The sequence below is a fragment of the Lactuca sativa genome, chromosome 1 (genome assembly GCF_002870075.4).
Source record: "Lactuca sativa cultivar Salinas chromosome 1, Lsat_Salinas_v11, whole genome shotgun sequence".
Lineage (NCBI taxonomy): Eukaryota > Viridiplantae > Streptophyta > Magnoliopsida > Asterales > Asteraceae > Lactuca > Lactuca sativa.
The window spans coordinates 142,794,203-142,808,150 of NC_056623.2; the positions used below are offsets into that span (position 1 = coordinate 142,794,203).

The 13,948-nt window shown below is 34.8% G+C and overlaps 1 protein-coding gene and 1 long non-coding RNA gene across 2 annotated transcripts; both read right to left on the reverse strand.

Annotated features, from left to right (window-relative positions):
- Positions 1-457: 457 nt before the first annotated feature.
- LOC111910795 (putative disease resistance protein At3g14460) lies at positions 458-4,327 on the reverse strand. Its single transcript, XM_023906612.1, has one exon. The coding sequence runs from the start codon at positions 4,262-4,264 to the stop codon at positions 644-646; it is 3,621 nt and encodes a 1,206-aa protein (XP_023762380.1). The 5' UTR covers positions 4,265-4,327; the 3' UTR covers positions 458-643.
- Positions 4,328-5,365: 1,038 nt separating this feature from the next.
- Positions 5,366-7,844, reverse strand: LOC111910794 (uncharacterized). Its single transcript, XR_006192733.2, has 3 exons — positions 7,729-7,844; positions 6,754-6,843; positions 5,366-6,655 (listed from the first exon to the last, which is right to left on the reverse strand). It is a non-coding gene; the product is annotated as an uncharacterized LOC111910794 (long non-coding RNA).
- Positions 7,845-13,948: the final 6,104 nt, after the last annotated feature.

Genomic DNA, 13,948 nt, shown 5'->3' on the forward strand with positions numbered 1-13,948 from the left:
GGTTACTAAAAAACAAATTGAAAGTACCGTCTACCGTGTTGTAATTGGATAATTTTTTCAAAGTAAAATGCGTTAATAAGAAAAAAATGTTGCAATATAAAGAAATGAAAATTAGCCTCTAGAAATCTGGTACTTCTTCCAAGGCCCACAAATAAAAGATCGGGTATGGGGCTAATCTAGTGTGTGTTTTTCTTTTTGAGTAATGAGTTGTGTTTTGCTTATTTTTATTAGAAATTTGTGTGTTTTGGCGTGGTAGATCAAAATATAGGGCTGTTGCTTTTTGTTTGTAACTATAGTTTTACTTTTTCTACTTTGTATTTCTTTCCAGCTTCCTGCTGGCTTTTAGTTTATAAAATCGCTGCTGTTGATTAAAAGAAAAAGCAAATTAATTCAAAAAACCGAAAAGCTATTCAGCTGCTGCACTTAGGCAAAAGTATTTACAATAATCATCTTAATATTATCAACAAACAAATCAACAAGTCTCAAATTAATGTTAATAATTTTTGGGACAAGTAATAAAAAAGCAAAAAACGCAGACGCTGAAACTCTACTTAACAAGGAATATTACATTTAGGCAAAAGTAAAAAAAGAATTTGTGATGTTTATTATAGGGTGATCAAAAAGGAGATGGCCTACTTTTCTGCTAAACCACCCTTATTGTCAAATTTGATTGGTCGAAAGTTGTGTTAAGATCTGTAATCTTAGGGCATGACAAAATATCAAGTCTTTTAAGGCATGGGAGGTGTTGTAAGACCTCTGAAAATGATTCCACATCCGTAAACTTCCAAAGTGTTAGAGAAACAAGAGATGGTGGAAGAAGAAAAGATGATGATGATGATGGAGTAGTAATAGTATTCTTCACATCTTCTGCCACTGCAAATGAAACCACTTCTGAATTTTTTCCATGCAAGTATAGTTCAAGTAATGTGGCTGGAAAATTCTGCAGGCCCCACTCTGACATTGGCTTTTTTAAGCATCCTATCGTTAGTTTGCGTAAATTAGGAGGCCACAAACCACAAGGAAAGGAGTAATCAATACTTGGACAATCATGTATCTCCAGTTCTTCCAAAGATGTGAGACTTTGAAAATACTCATGAGGAAATGACTTTAGATTCTTGCAATTACGGATGTCAAGAGATGTAAGGCCAAACAGGTGCTCATGCACTGCTGAGAAGGTCAAAGATGTCAGTGAATCACAATCCCTGATCACTAAATTCTCAACACTATTTGGACAATTGTAATTCTCTAGTTTGCCACAGTTAATAAACAACACTTGTTTAAGAGATCCCAATTTAACCCCAAAATTAACGTTGTTCTCGGCTGATGAAACCAACTTTTTACAATCACGTACTTCCAAGATCTGTAAACTCACAAGACTTTTGCATGCTTCGGATTCTCGTTCCCATAAGTATCTCAATTCATCACATCTATAAATAAATAGATGTTTAACTTCCCCAAGATGCATTAATTCTTCTCCATGTAGTTGAGTAAATCCTATAACATTCACCATTTTTAGTTCCACAAGTGACGAGGACAAACCAACCATGTTTCTTAACACCGCTTCGGAACATTCTTCTATACGTAAAAACCGAAGTGAAGGTATTAATCCGATTGACACTTGAGATAGTTGTGGACAACTTATTAAAGAGATCTCATGAAGACGAGGAAAAGAACTAGGAGTTCCATGTTCATTGCCACTATTAATTGACCATCTCTGCCAACCTTGCATATCATAAAACTTCAGAACTTCAAGTGATGGAAATGCAATCCCAAGATTTGAATTGGTAGGTGCAAGTAATTCAAAACCCACAGTCTTCACCTCATTCATGCTTTCAACAACCAATTTCTTAAGAGACTTCAGATGTCCAACTCTTATATGTGTACTTCTACACCCAGATAATGTAAGCTCTGTTAAGTGATCAAACGTGGGATCCCCGACCCAACTAGGAAATCTTGTTCCCTTGTTATTGAAAATCTTGAGGATTTTTAACTTAGGAGGAGGCCTTAGTTCTTCAAGTACTTCATATTCAATCGTCTCATCCCGAGAATCATCAAACACATTATCACTCCATTCCATCTCCAAAACTTCAAGACCCTTCTTTTGATGTAAGTTGGCATCCTTTGCTTCTATTGGATCTATCACTTTCTCCAGCCCAATAATGGAAAGCCGACCTTGAAGATCCGATAATTCCTTAAGATCAGATATTTTGATCCCGTTAGCTTCTTTAACAGTGACCTTGGGTAGAGTTTGTAGACTTGTCAACCCACCAATACCTAAGGGCATCTTGTTCAATTTCGGAGTATCACTTGTGTCAAGATGTCGCAGGTTTATTAGCTTTGCAAAACTTACTGGTAAGCTAGATAACATAAAACAATTTTGAAGCAACAAGCTCTGTAGATTATACAGGTCACCCACTTGTTCTGGCAAACATCTGATTCCACTATAAGAAAAATTAAGATACCGAAGATGCTTGAGACTACCAATTGATTGTGGCACCTCTGTGATTCGAGTTAGTCTTAGCACCCTTAGGAACTGTAGTTTGTGAAGTAATTCAACATGACCACTGTCTAACCAACCACCTGGCAATGGTAAGAAAGTTCGCAAGCGTTTAGCTCTTTGTAATTCATTAAAATTTCCATATGATCCAAATCGCGGACCTACTAATGAAAAGTGACGAAACTTCTCAAAATTTTCATTCCTGTCGGATACATTCATCTCACCATCCAATCTACAGAAAAACTCTCCTGCAACACTTGTGGCCAAGTCGTTTATCAGGTCATGCATTGTATAGGTTAACTTGTCATTTGTTGAATGTTGAAAAAAGGACCTTGACTGTAGCTCTTCAAAATACTGATGACCTAAACTCTCCATTGACTTTGATTGGGACAAAAATCCCTCTCCCATCCAGAGCAGGACTAATTTATTCTTGACAAATACATAGTCCTTGGGAAACAAGGAGGAGTATGCAAACAACAGTTTCAAATGTGGAGGAAGATGATAGTAGCTTAGTTTAAGAGCCGGAAGAATCCCTCTTGCATCCTTTATATTCCATACCTCACTCTTCAACAATTTCTCCCATTCATCACTATTTCTATCAGTCTTCAAAACCCTCCCAAGTGCTTTCAAAGCCAATGGTAGTCTACCACATTTTTTTACAATACCTTCACCAAGCAACTTAAGTGTTGGATGTTTGTCAAAGTTTTTTTCACCTAAAGCCTGTTGAGCAAATAATGATAGTGCATCTTCACTTGACAAAACGTCCAGACCATAAGATAGTTCCGAGTCCATCACCAATGCAACCTTGGTGCTCCTTGTTGTGACAATAACTTTACTTCCAGGTGCCCCTACAAGAAGAGGGCTTTGAAGAAGTTCCCACTTACTGTGGTCTTCGTTCCACACATCGTCTAGAACAAGTAAGAACCTCTTCTTCGAAAGTTTTTCTTTGAAGGCCACGTGAAGCAGATTGAGATTAGCAAAGTCTTCGTTTTTACCGGTTACTGCTTGGAAGATTGCCTTGCTAATGTTAAATACATCCAACTCTTCAGAAACACAAACCCATGCCATCAGTTCAAAGTGATCCTTCACTTTCTCCTCGTTGTATAAGAGTTTCGCAAGAGTGGTTTTGCCTATCCCACCCATTCCAACTATCGACACTATGCTCACATTCTGGTCACATCCTTCATTTCCCAATAATTTCCCCATCAAGGCCTCTTTATCCCCTTCCCGACCCATGATTTTGGACTCATCAACCAGTGACGTCTGCTCCAACAGTTTCTCTCTTATATTTGACCTTTCAACATTCACATTCAAACCCAAATCATTTTTCTGGTCAACAAGATGACGCAATTTGGCAGTGATCTCATCTAGCTTTGAACTCATCTTCCGACCATACATGAAGTTGCGAGGAGTGAAATTTGTACAACAATTTGGGAAGAATTTCAATACCTTACCAGTACTGGTGCTGGTGCTGGCATGAGCTTCTTGATTCAACTTGCGTCGCAGAGCCTCCGTGGCCAGATCATCAAGTACATCGTCTATGTCGTAAGCCAATTCCTGGAGATCGTTCACCCACAATCGAACAGCTCTGTCTGTTATGTGTTTCTGGCTTGCATCACCAAGCACGGCTTGGATCAGGGGTAAGGTTTTCTTCCATTTGTTCAGCTGAGAATCGATTTCTTCAGATCGAGCCACCTTCATCAGGTCACCAGAGATCAGCTTCTCACACAGCACAGTGATGACGGCAGTAACAGCGATTTCAGCCATTCGAATTTGGAATTAGGAAAAAGGAAATATCGTTTCTTTGCTGAAGGTTTTGATTTCAAAAGGTGAAATTAGCAAGGTTGACCGAGTACTGCAAAGCTGACTTATACATTTTATAATGTGCCTCAATTACAATTTGGTCCTTATGTTTAGATTCTTGTCGGTTTTTGTCCAAAAAGGATTTTATTTGTAATTTTGATCCTTCCCTGACCGTCAACTTAAACAGAAAATATATATAAAAAAATCACTTTCCTTTGTTTTCTTCATAACAAGGTGGTGCCACGGTGGTCCTCCGGCAGCCACCACCACTGGCGATGACGGTGGTTTGTGGTGGTGGTGTTGTGTGCTTTAACGAGGAAAGAAAAAGAAATGTAAATGAAGAAATAATTACCAACCAAGGATGTCAAGCAAAATTACCACCTCCTCCGATCCTCCCTTCTTCCTTCTCTCGCCAAAGATTCTGACGATCAATTTCCGACCAGCCACAACCATTTTCCGACAACACTTCTTTCCTTCCCGACGTCCTCTCTCTATCCCGATTTCATCATTTTTGGGCTTTCCCTCTTAACCTTCTCTCTTGTTCGATCGCAATGGCAGTAAAGAGGAGGTTTTAGGGTTGGGTAGGGTTGTGTTATAAGAATGAAGATGAAGTAGCTGCTACTCTTGTTCTTGAGAAGACATCCCATGTTAAATTTTCGGAAGACAAAACTGCAAATAATGGTTCCTATATATTTTTTCTAAGATTGAGTCCAAACCTTAATTTATTTTATTTTATTTTATTTGGCTTGGTGTTTATTTTGAGATAATTTCAGTGTCTTTTTGGTCCCTCAAAAAATTGAAATGATTCTTATGCCCTTGGTGCATTTATTTTCCATTTTCTTTCATTTTTTTAAATTTAATACTTATTTAATAATTTTTATATTTATAAATAAAAGTGGCTCTCTCTCTCTCTCTCTCTCTCTCTCTCTCTCTCTCTCTCTCTCTCTCTCTCTCTCTCTCTCTCTCTCTCTCTCTCACTCACACACACACACACACACACGATTTTCAGCCCACTGTATTTGGCCCATTCGTGGATGATGTTGGTGTATATAATTATGTTTAATGAAAGAAATCAATTATGGAAAAAATACCAAATTACATATATAATCTGCAACTCACGATCAATAGAGAATACTTTGAAGATGATATTAATAACGGCGATAGCAGTTTCAATTGCGCATGGAATGGAGTTTTTGGAGCAAAAATAGGAATGAGTGTGGTAGCCATGTTTCTGGGTCATTCATTATCTTTGTTCACAAAAAGTTAAATTTATGGATATATTTTTGCTATGTTTAACAAGAATATGAAGCCAAGACAGCTATATGATATAGGGATGAAGATGAAGAGATACGAGGGGGTTAGGAGGTAGGGTGGGCCATTCTAATTTCAAAATAAAAAAAAGGTGTTGCTATTAAGACACCCGTTAAACACCCTATCAACATTTTTATTAAAAATCAACCTATAATAAATTGTTTATAATTACTTTTCCGAAAAACAATACAAATTCAACCAATAAAACAACCTTAAAAATCAAATATGGTGTCTAAATGGAAAAATAATGTGTCTTTTTAGCCAACCCCTAAATAAAATAGAAAAAAATATATGGAAAAAGAAATTCTTCACAAATGTTAAATCCATGTTGACTATCTTATTAATGACATGACAAAGGTAACTTTCCATTTTTTTTTTCAAATGACCTTTTTTACCAAGGGAAAATGGACTTTAAAACCTCATACTATAAAAATAAAAAACATTAAGGATCTTTCCAAACAAAATGACAGAGTTTATAGGACCTCTGACATTATCCCAAAGATTTATCCACATTTTAAATGGAGATAGAGGTTTTTTTGGTACAATAGTAAAAAAATATTCATAACGAAACAAAACTTAAGCATGAATGCCTACTAATTCTTACTATTCATATAGTATGATATGAATATACCATATCAATTCGTTACGTATGGATGATGAGATTTCTTTGATTCAGAGCTAAAGAGTTTTTAATAATATAGACAGAGTAAGTATAAACTTCGTGTTAATTGTAGTTTTATTTTTATCAGTTAAATCATTTCACCAATTTGTAAACAAGTCTTACTATAAATTTATAATTTTTAGGACAAATTATAAAAAAGTCTCAAAGTTTGTTTAGTTTTGTGGATCATTCAGTTTTTTTTTTTTTGGCAACAAAATCATTCAAATTTACAACCAATTTTGAAAACCCCAACACCTTGGTAGTCAAGTTTTTGTATCCGAGACCCAGAACCAATGCTACTAGCTCATAGTGGGACCCCACCAGCCTAACCACACTTAAACCCACACCCCAGTCTTTGATGGAAGCGCCTATGCATCCAAGCACTGTCAACAAACCAATACATGGTTAGATCCATCACTAATTATCCCAGATTTAGAAAATGTATTTCGTATTTACTATTTAGTATTTACAATCCAATGACCTTCTGCAACCGTGTAATAATCTCCTCATGCATATTCACCATATAATTGCCTCTCTAGCATGGCGTAGATAGCCTTGCTCCATGTTTCACCTGTAGAAAAATCGAGTGATCAAGAATAAAAGTCATAAGTAAAACTGGATATTGTTTTAATGATTTCATTAACAATCTCTTCCAGTAATCACTAACGAGAGCAAAGAAGTTGGGGAATATATTTCTAGAAAAGTTTAGAGTATATAGTATTTACATCATCCTTACGGTACTTATTACCTAGAAATAAGAAAATGATAATCACACACACAAAAAAAATAAATAACACATTTAGTCATTCTATACAAAGTTTGACCGTATTTTTACATCAACAGAAAAAGTTTTAATGTAAAATGGACTAATACTAACCTGACAATTGATACAAATTTGTAAGAAAATGTGAAGTCGTATACCAAATACTACAAAGGAATTAAGACAGTGCCAAATTTGTACAAAATTTATCAAAGTCAAGATCTTAGTGACAATAGGTTTTGACCTAAAATGTCAAAGTTTGTGGATGAAATGCAAGTTGTGCAGTCTTGTTATCTTTACTAGTTTTTCTTTTAACAATGGGCAAGGTTATTGGAAGCTGATATCAATGAAAACAAAAATATGACAATAAAAAAGGAAACACAAAGATTTTGTAACACAATGCAGGTAAAAAATAACACATTTGTAACCTATATAACAGTAAGATACAAGTATTCATTAATTTCTTCCTCGCATGGAAACATAGCAACTTAATGGTAAAAGTTCTGAAAAACAAATGAAAAGCTATTCATTGCCACTGCACTTGCAATTTTTTTCTTCTTCTTTTAGTATAAGTTTTGATTTTTGGTTAAATATTTAAAATAATCTTCTCAACCAACGAAACAAACAAGTCTTAAAATTGATATTCCTAATACTTATGTAACTGATCAATGATGAGCAAGGAGATGACATACATACCTTTTCTACTACCGCACTGTTATTGTCAAATTAGATGGGCCGGATGTTGTCTTAAGATCTGTAATCTTCGGGCATGACCAAATATTAAGTGTTTTAAGGCAGGGGAGGTGTGGTAAGACCTCTGAAAATGATTCCACATCCTTAAAACCATTGATTTCTAGAAAAACCAGAGATGGTGGAAGAAGAAAAGATGATGATGATGATGGAGTAGTTGAAGTATTCCTCAGATCGTCTGCCACTGCAAATGAAACCACTCCTGAATTTTCACCCTCTAAGTATAGTTGAACTAGTGAGGTTGGAAAATTCTGCAGGCCCCATTCTGACATGGGCTTATTTAATCCACCTATGCTTAGCATCTGTTGAAAATACCTTTATTTACAAACTGAACATTAAATGTGAAGGGTGTGTTTTGTACAATATTGCTATTTGTGGGTAGTTTGTATAAGTTCTTTATGCAGGTGAGTTTTCGGGTTAATACTCGGGTTAAGGCGCGGATCTTCAGGTGTTATGTGAGTTGATAAAATATCTTGTTCATTGTATCGGTGTAGTAGTTCAGTTGTTAAAAGCATATACACATCTTCTTTGTTCTCTCGGTAACTGTTAGGGTTTTCTCTAGTAGAAGATCGTAGTTTTAGATCGTGTTCTTATTTTCATCCGAGAGTGAGTGTGATTGTAGTGAGATTTCTGGTGTAAGTTGATGTATAATCGAACTGGTTTATATTAAATAAACTGTTCAAGTTGGGAAGTTTGTGTGTTTGTGTTTTTAAGATGGTATCAGAGCTTTTAGGCTCCGATTTGTTGTTGTAAGACGGTCGATCGTGATTCTCATCATCGGATCGTCAATCTAAGGACGGTATGTTTCTGATTTCGTTTTGAGAAGATCATTTCTGTTCTTTACAGTTTTTTGTATGATTCTTGTTCAAGATCCTGGTACTGCGAGAATGTTTTGATTCTTGCAGGTAACAAGTAAAGTTGGAATAAACGCTTGTGGTATTAGCGCGTCGCTTCCGTTGATCTTCAAAGATATCATAATCGATTAATCTCTACTCTGAAATAACTCCCTAGGGGTCGGATTTGATCACCGATAAACCCTAGTTGAGAACGGACTTAGAGAGTCGATTCCTTTGGTCGCTTCCAACTCACTGTGAGGACTGTTTTGTTCCTTTTTTTTTTCTATTGATTGGAATCTGTGTCAGTATTGTGCATACCTTTGTCTGGTTCTTGCATTATATGTTCTTGCTTCTTTGTTCTTTGACACTGTACTGATTGTCTTGGGCCCTAACATACCTGGTGACCATCTGGACATTAGATCAGTACTTTGTCTGTTTCTTGCATTATATGTTCTTGCTTCTTTGTTCTTTGACACTGTACTGATTGTCTTGGGCCCTAACATACCTGGTGACCATCTGGACATTAGATCAGTACTGTTGTCTTCGGTTTGTGGTATTATTTGTTGTTCTTTACCCCGTTTAAATGGCCGGAGACACTACTTCGAGTGGTGATTCTGGTTCTATACCTAGTGGAAGTGGAAAGGATGAGTCAATTAACTTTGATGATCCTCTCTACATTCATCCATCTGATAATGCTATTACTTCAATAGTTACTACAAAATTAACTGGAAATGAAAATTTTCGATTGTGGAAGAGTTCTATTTCTAGAGCTCTCAAAGCTAGGAATAAACTTGGATTTATTGATGGTACTCTTAAGAAAACTAGTGTTGATGAGTCAAAAAAAATCTAAGTGGGATAGGGCTAATGCTGTTGTATGTTCCTGGCTTTTATCTTCTATCTCTGATTCTATATATCAGAGTCAAGCTTACTCTGAGGTAGCTGAGGATATTTGGAATAATTTGTTTGAAACTTATAATAAGTCAGATGGATCTGTGGTGTTTAATATACATCAACAAATTAATACACTTAAACAAAATGGAATTTCCTTGTCTGACTACTTTAATAAACTTGATTCCTTGTGGAAGGAATTTGATGGTCTTACTAGCTTGACCGAGTGTACTTGTGAAGCTGCTATCAAAATGAAAGATCATTCTAATCTCATGAAACTTATGCAATTTTTGTCTGGGCTTGATGAGTCCTATGGTCAAGTAAAAAGTCATATTTTGTTAATGGAACCCTTACCTAATGTTAAAACTGCATTCTCTATTCTTTCAAGAGAAGAATCTATTCAAAGAAATGGATCCTTGTCTTCTCTTCAGTCTTCACAGTCCTTTTCCAAGTCTCAACCTGCTGCTTTTAATAGCAGGTTTAATAACAAATCTGGGTTCAACAACACTAATAAAAATAAGACTCAATCTGTTCAGTGTAAAAATTGTGGAATTAAAGGTCATACAATTGATAAATGCTATAAGCTAATTGGTTATCCCAAAGATTTTAAGTCAAGAAATGAGTCCAGTAATCAGAATAACTTTAATAAAAATGTTTCTGCCAATTCCTCTACTACTACTTCTGGTAATTCTATTCCTTCTAGTACTCCTGATTCTAGTAGGGATGAAAATAAGAACACGATCTAAAACTACGATCTTCTACTAGAGAAAACCCTAACAGTTACCGAGAGAACAAAGAAGATGTGTATATGCTTTTAACAACTGAACTACTACACCGATACAATGAACAAGATATTTTATCAACTCACATAACACCTGAAGATCCGCGCCTTAACCCGAGTATTAACCCGAAAACTCACCTGCATAAAGAACTTATACAAACTACCCACAAATAGCAATATTGTACAAAACACACCCTTCACATTTAATGTTCAGTTTGTAAATAAAGGTATTTTCAACACCCCCCCACAAACTGAACATTAATTAACTTATGATTTATTATATTTAAAAACATTTATTAAACCTAGTCTATTAGAAATATATTCATGTTGAGAAGATCCAAGAGCTTTAGTTAAAACATCTGCATTTTGATTTAAAGAATTAATCTTATTAACTTTTATAATATCATTTTCAACCTTTTCTCTAACAAAATGTAGATCTACTTCAAAATGTTTAGATCTCTCATGAAATACAGGATTTAATACAAGTTTGATTGCTGATTCATTGTCACAAAAAATATTGACTGGAGTTAAACCAGTTATTCCCAAATCATATAGTAATTTTAGAATCCAAATTACCTCACAAGTTATAGATCCTAATGCCCTGTATTCAGATTCAGTGGAAGAGCGAGAAACAGTACTCTGTTTCTTGCTTTTCCAGGACACAAGTGAACCAGCAAAATAAACAAGATATCCTGTAACAGATCTTCTACTAAACAAACATTTTGCCCAATCAGCATCAACAAAACCAATGAGACTAAGAGAATCAGTTTTTGTTATATGAATTCCTTTCCCTGGACAATCTTTTAAGTATCTCAACAATCTTAAAGCTATATTCACATGAGATTTATAAGGTTTATGCATGTACTGACTCAAAATTTGCACAGCATATGAAATATCAGGTCTTGTCATAGTTAAATAGATCAGTTTACCAATTAGTTTTTGAAATTCTGTAATATTTACCACATAATCAGAAGGATCTAGATCACATTCTTTCTTAATAACAAGATTAGGTTCCAAAGGTGTTTTAACAGGTTTACAAGCAAGCATACCAAACTCTTGTAGCAATTCCAAACAATATTTCCTTTGATTTAGACAAATACCCTGATCTGTTCTAATTACTTCAATTCCAAGAAAATATTTCAACTCTCCTAAATCTTTTATCAAAAATTGAGATTTTAAAAAACATTTAACATTTTCTAATTCATCTTTACAATTTCCAGTGATAATAATATCATCCACATAAACCAACAAAATGACTATAACATGTTTTATTCTTTTAACAAATAATGAATAATCATTAATACTTTGTTCAAAACCAAATGAAGAAAGAGAAGAACTCAATTTTTCATTCCATTTCCTAGGAGCTTGTTTAAGCCCATAAAGTGATTTGATTAATCTACAAACTCTATTATCCTTTTTTGAATGATACCCTTCAGGAAGTTGCATATAAACATTTTCAGACAAATCACCATATAAAAAAGCATTATTTATATCCAATTGATATAAAGGCCATGCATGATGAATAGCTAAAGTTAAACAAATTCTGATAGTAACAATTTTAGCAACAGGAGAGAAAGTATCCTCATAATCTATACCTTCTCTTTGACTGTACCCTTTAGCAACTAACCTAGCTTTATATCTTTCAATTTCTCCATTTGACTTATACTTAACTTTATAAATCCAACGACAACCAATAGCTTTTCTTCCCTTAGGAAGATCTACTATTTCCCAAGTATTATTCCTATATAGAGCTTCCATTTCTTCATTCATTGCTTTTATCCATTTAGGATCTAAAACTGCTTCACTGTAAGTTTTAGGTTCTACTGTTTTATTAAGATTAGCAATAAAGCAATAATTTTCAGAATTTAAAGCTGAGTAATTGACAGATCTTTCTATACCATATTTATGTTTTCCTTCCACAACATAATCACTAAATCTAAGAGGCATATGAACACTACGTCCGGACCTTGTGACCCTAGAGGACTGTTCTTCAGAAGGACTAGTATTAATCAAAACATTTTCCTCAGTCAATAAAGAAGAATTTGGAACCACCTCATCAGATGAGGGCACATCTGCCTCACCAGACTGGTTGCTGACATCAAAAGAAACAGTCTCATCCAAGTTATGGTCTGCATCAATACCACTCAACTGATGGGCACCTCTCAGTTCATCTAAATTAGTATTGTCTAGTAAAACACTAGAAGATATTGACTCATCATAGGAAAAGGGATCATTCAAAGCAACATTAGATTTATCTGTTAAAGATGAATGCTTTAGCTTGAAAGGAAAAACAGACTCATAGAATTTTATATCCCTGGAAACAAAAATAAGATTTGTATCAAGACTTAATACTTTATAACCCTTTTTATCAAAAGCATAACCAAGAAATATACACTTATCAGCTCTTTCAGAAAATTTGTCAGAATTATTTAACTTTGTTGCAAAACATAAACAGCCAAAAACCCTAAGTTTATCAAAAACAGGAGCAGTTTTATAAACCAACTCATAAGGAGAAGAACCATGTAAAACAGATGTAGGAGTTCTATTAATTAAGAAAACAGCAGTTAGGATTGCCTCTCCCCAAAATTTTAAAGGTAACCCAGATTGAAACATCAAAGACCTTGCAACATTAAGAATATGTCTATGTTTTCTTTCAACCACTCCATTTTGTTGTGGAGTGTGAACACATGAAGTTTGATGCAAAACACCTTTAGATTCAAACAATTGTCTCATTTTAAAATTCAAAAACTCAGTTCCATTGTCTGACCTAACTGTTTTAATTTTAACTCCAAATTGATTAAACAGAATATTAAAGAAAACAAGAACACAACCATAAACTTCATCTTTTGATTTCAACAAATAAACCCATGTAGCTCTAGAATAATCATCAACTATGGTTAAAAAATACCTAAATCCTTCTGAAGTTGTCACTCTATAAGGTCCCCAAACATCCAAATGTATTAACTCACCCAGTTTAGTAGTAACATGTTGACTAGCAGGAAATGACTCCCGAGTTTGCTTAGCCTTATGACATACATCACATGGTGGCAGTAGTTCATTTCCAAAATTTAATTGAGTTCTTAAAGAACCTAGGGCTTGATCAGAAGGATGACCAAGTCTATTATGCCAAGTCAATTTTGACACACAACACACAGAAACAGAATGACTATTACTACACAAATTACCTGAAGGTTCACTATTGATGTAATAGAGACCCTCAGATTCTCTACCATTCCCCACCATCTCCTTTGATTGTAAACCCTGAATTTTACAACTATGTTCATTAAAAACAACCTCACAATTACTGTCTTTACAAACCTTATGAACAGACAACAAGTTAACATTAAAATCAGGAACAGCAAAAACATCAAAAAGAGTCAAAGAATTAGACAAATTTAAGTTTCCAATTTTTTCAATTTTAGCTGAAGTACCATTAGGATGGCTAACCAGAAGATCTAATTTAGATACATCCACAGTATCATGAAGAAGAGACTCAGAAGCAATCATATGTTGATTAGCTCCAGAATCAACAATCCACTTTAAAGGACTAACAGAGGAATTAAAGGCTTGAAACAAACAAGTACCTGCCATATTAACACTGGCAGAAGTTTCCTCATTAAGCTGTCTATCACCAATAAGTTGTAAAAATTTGAAGTATTGT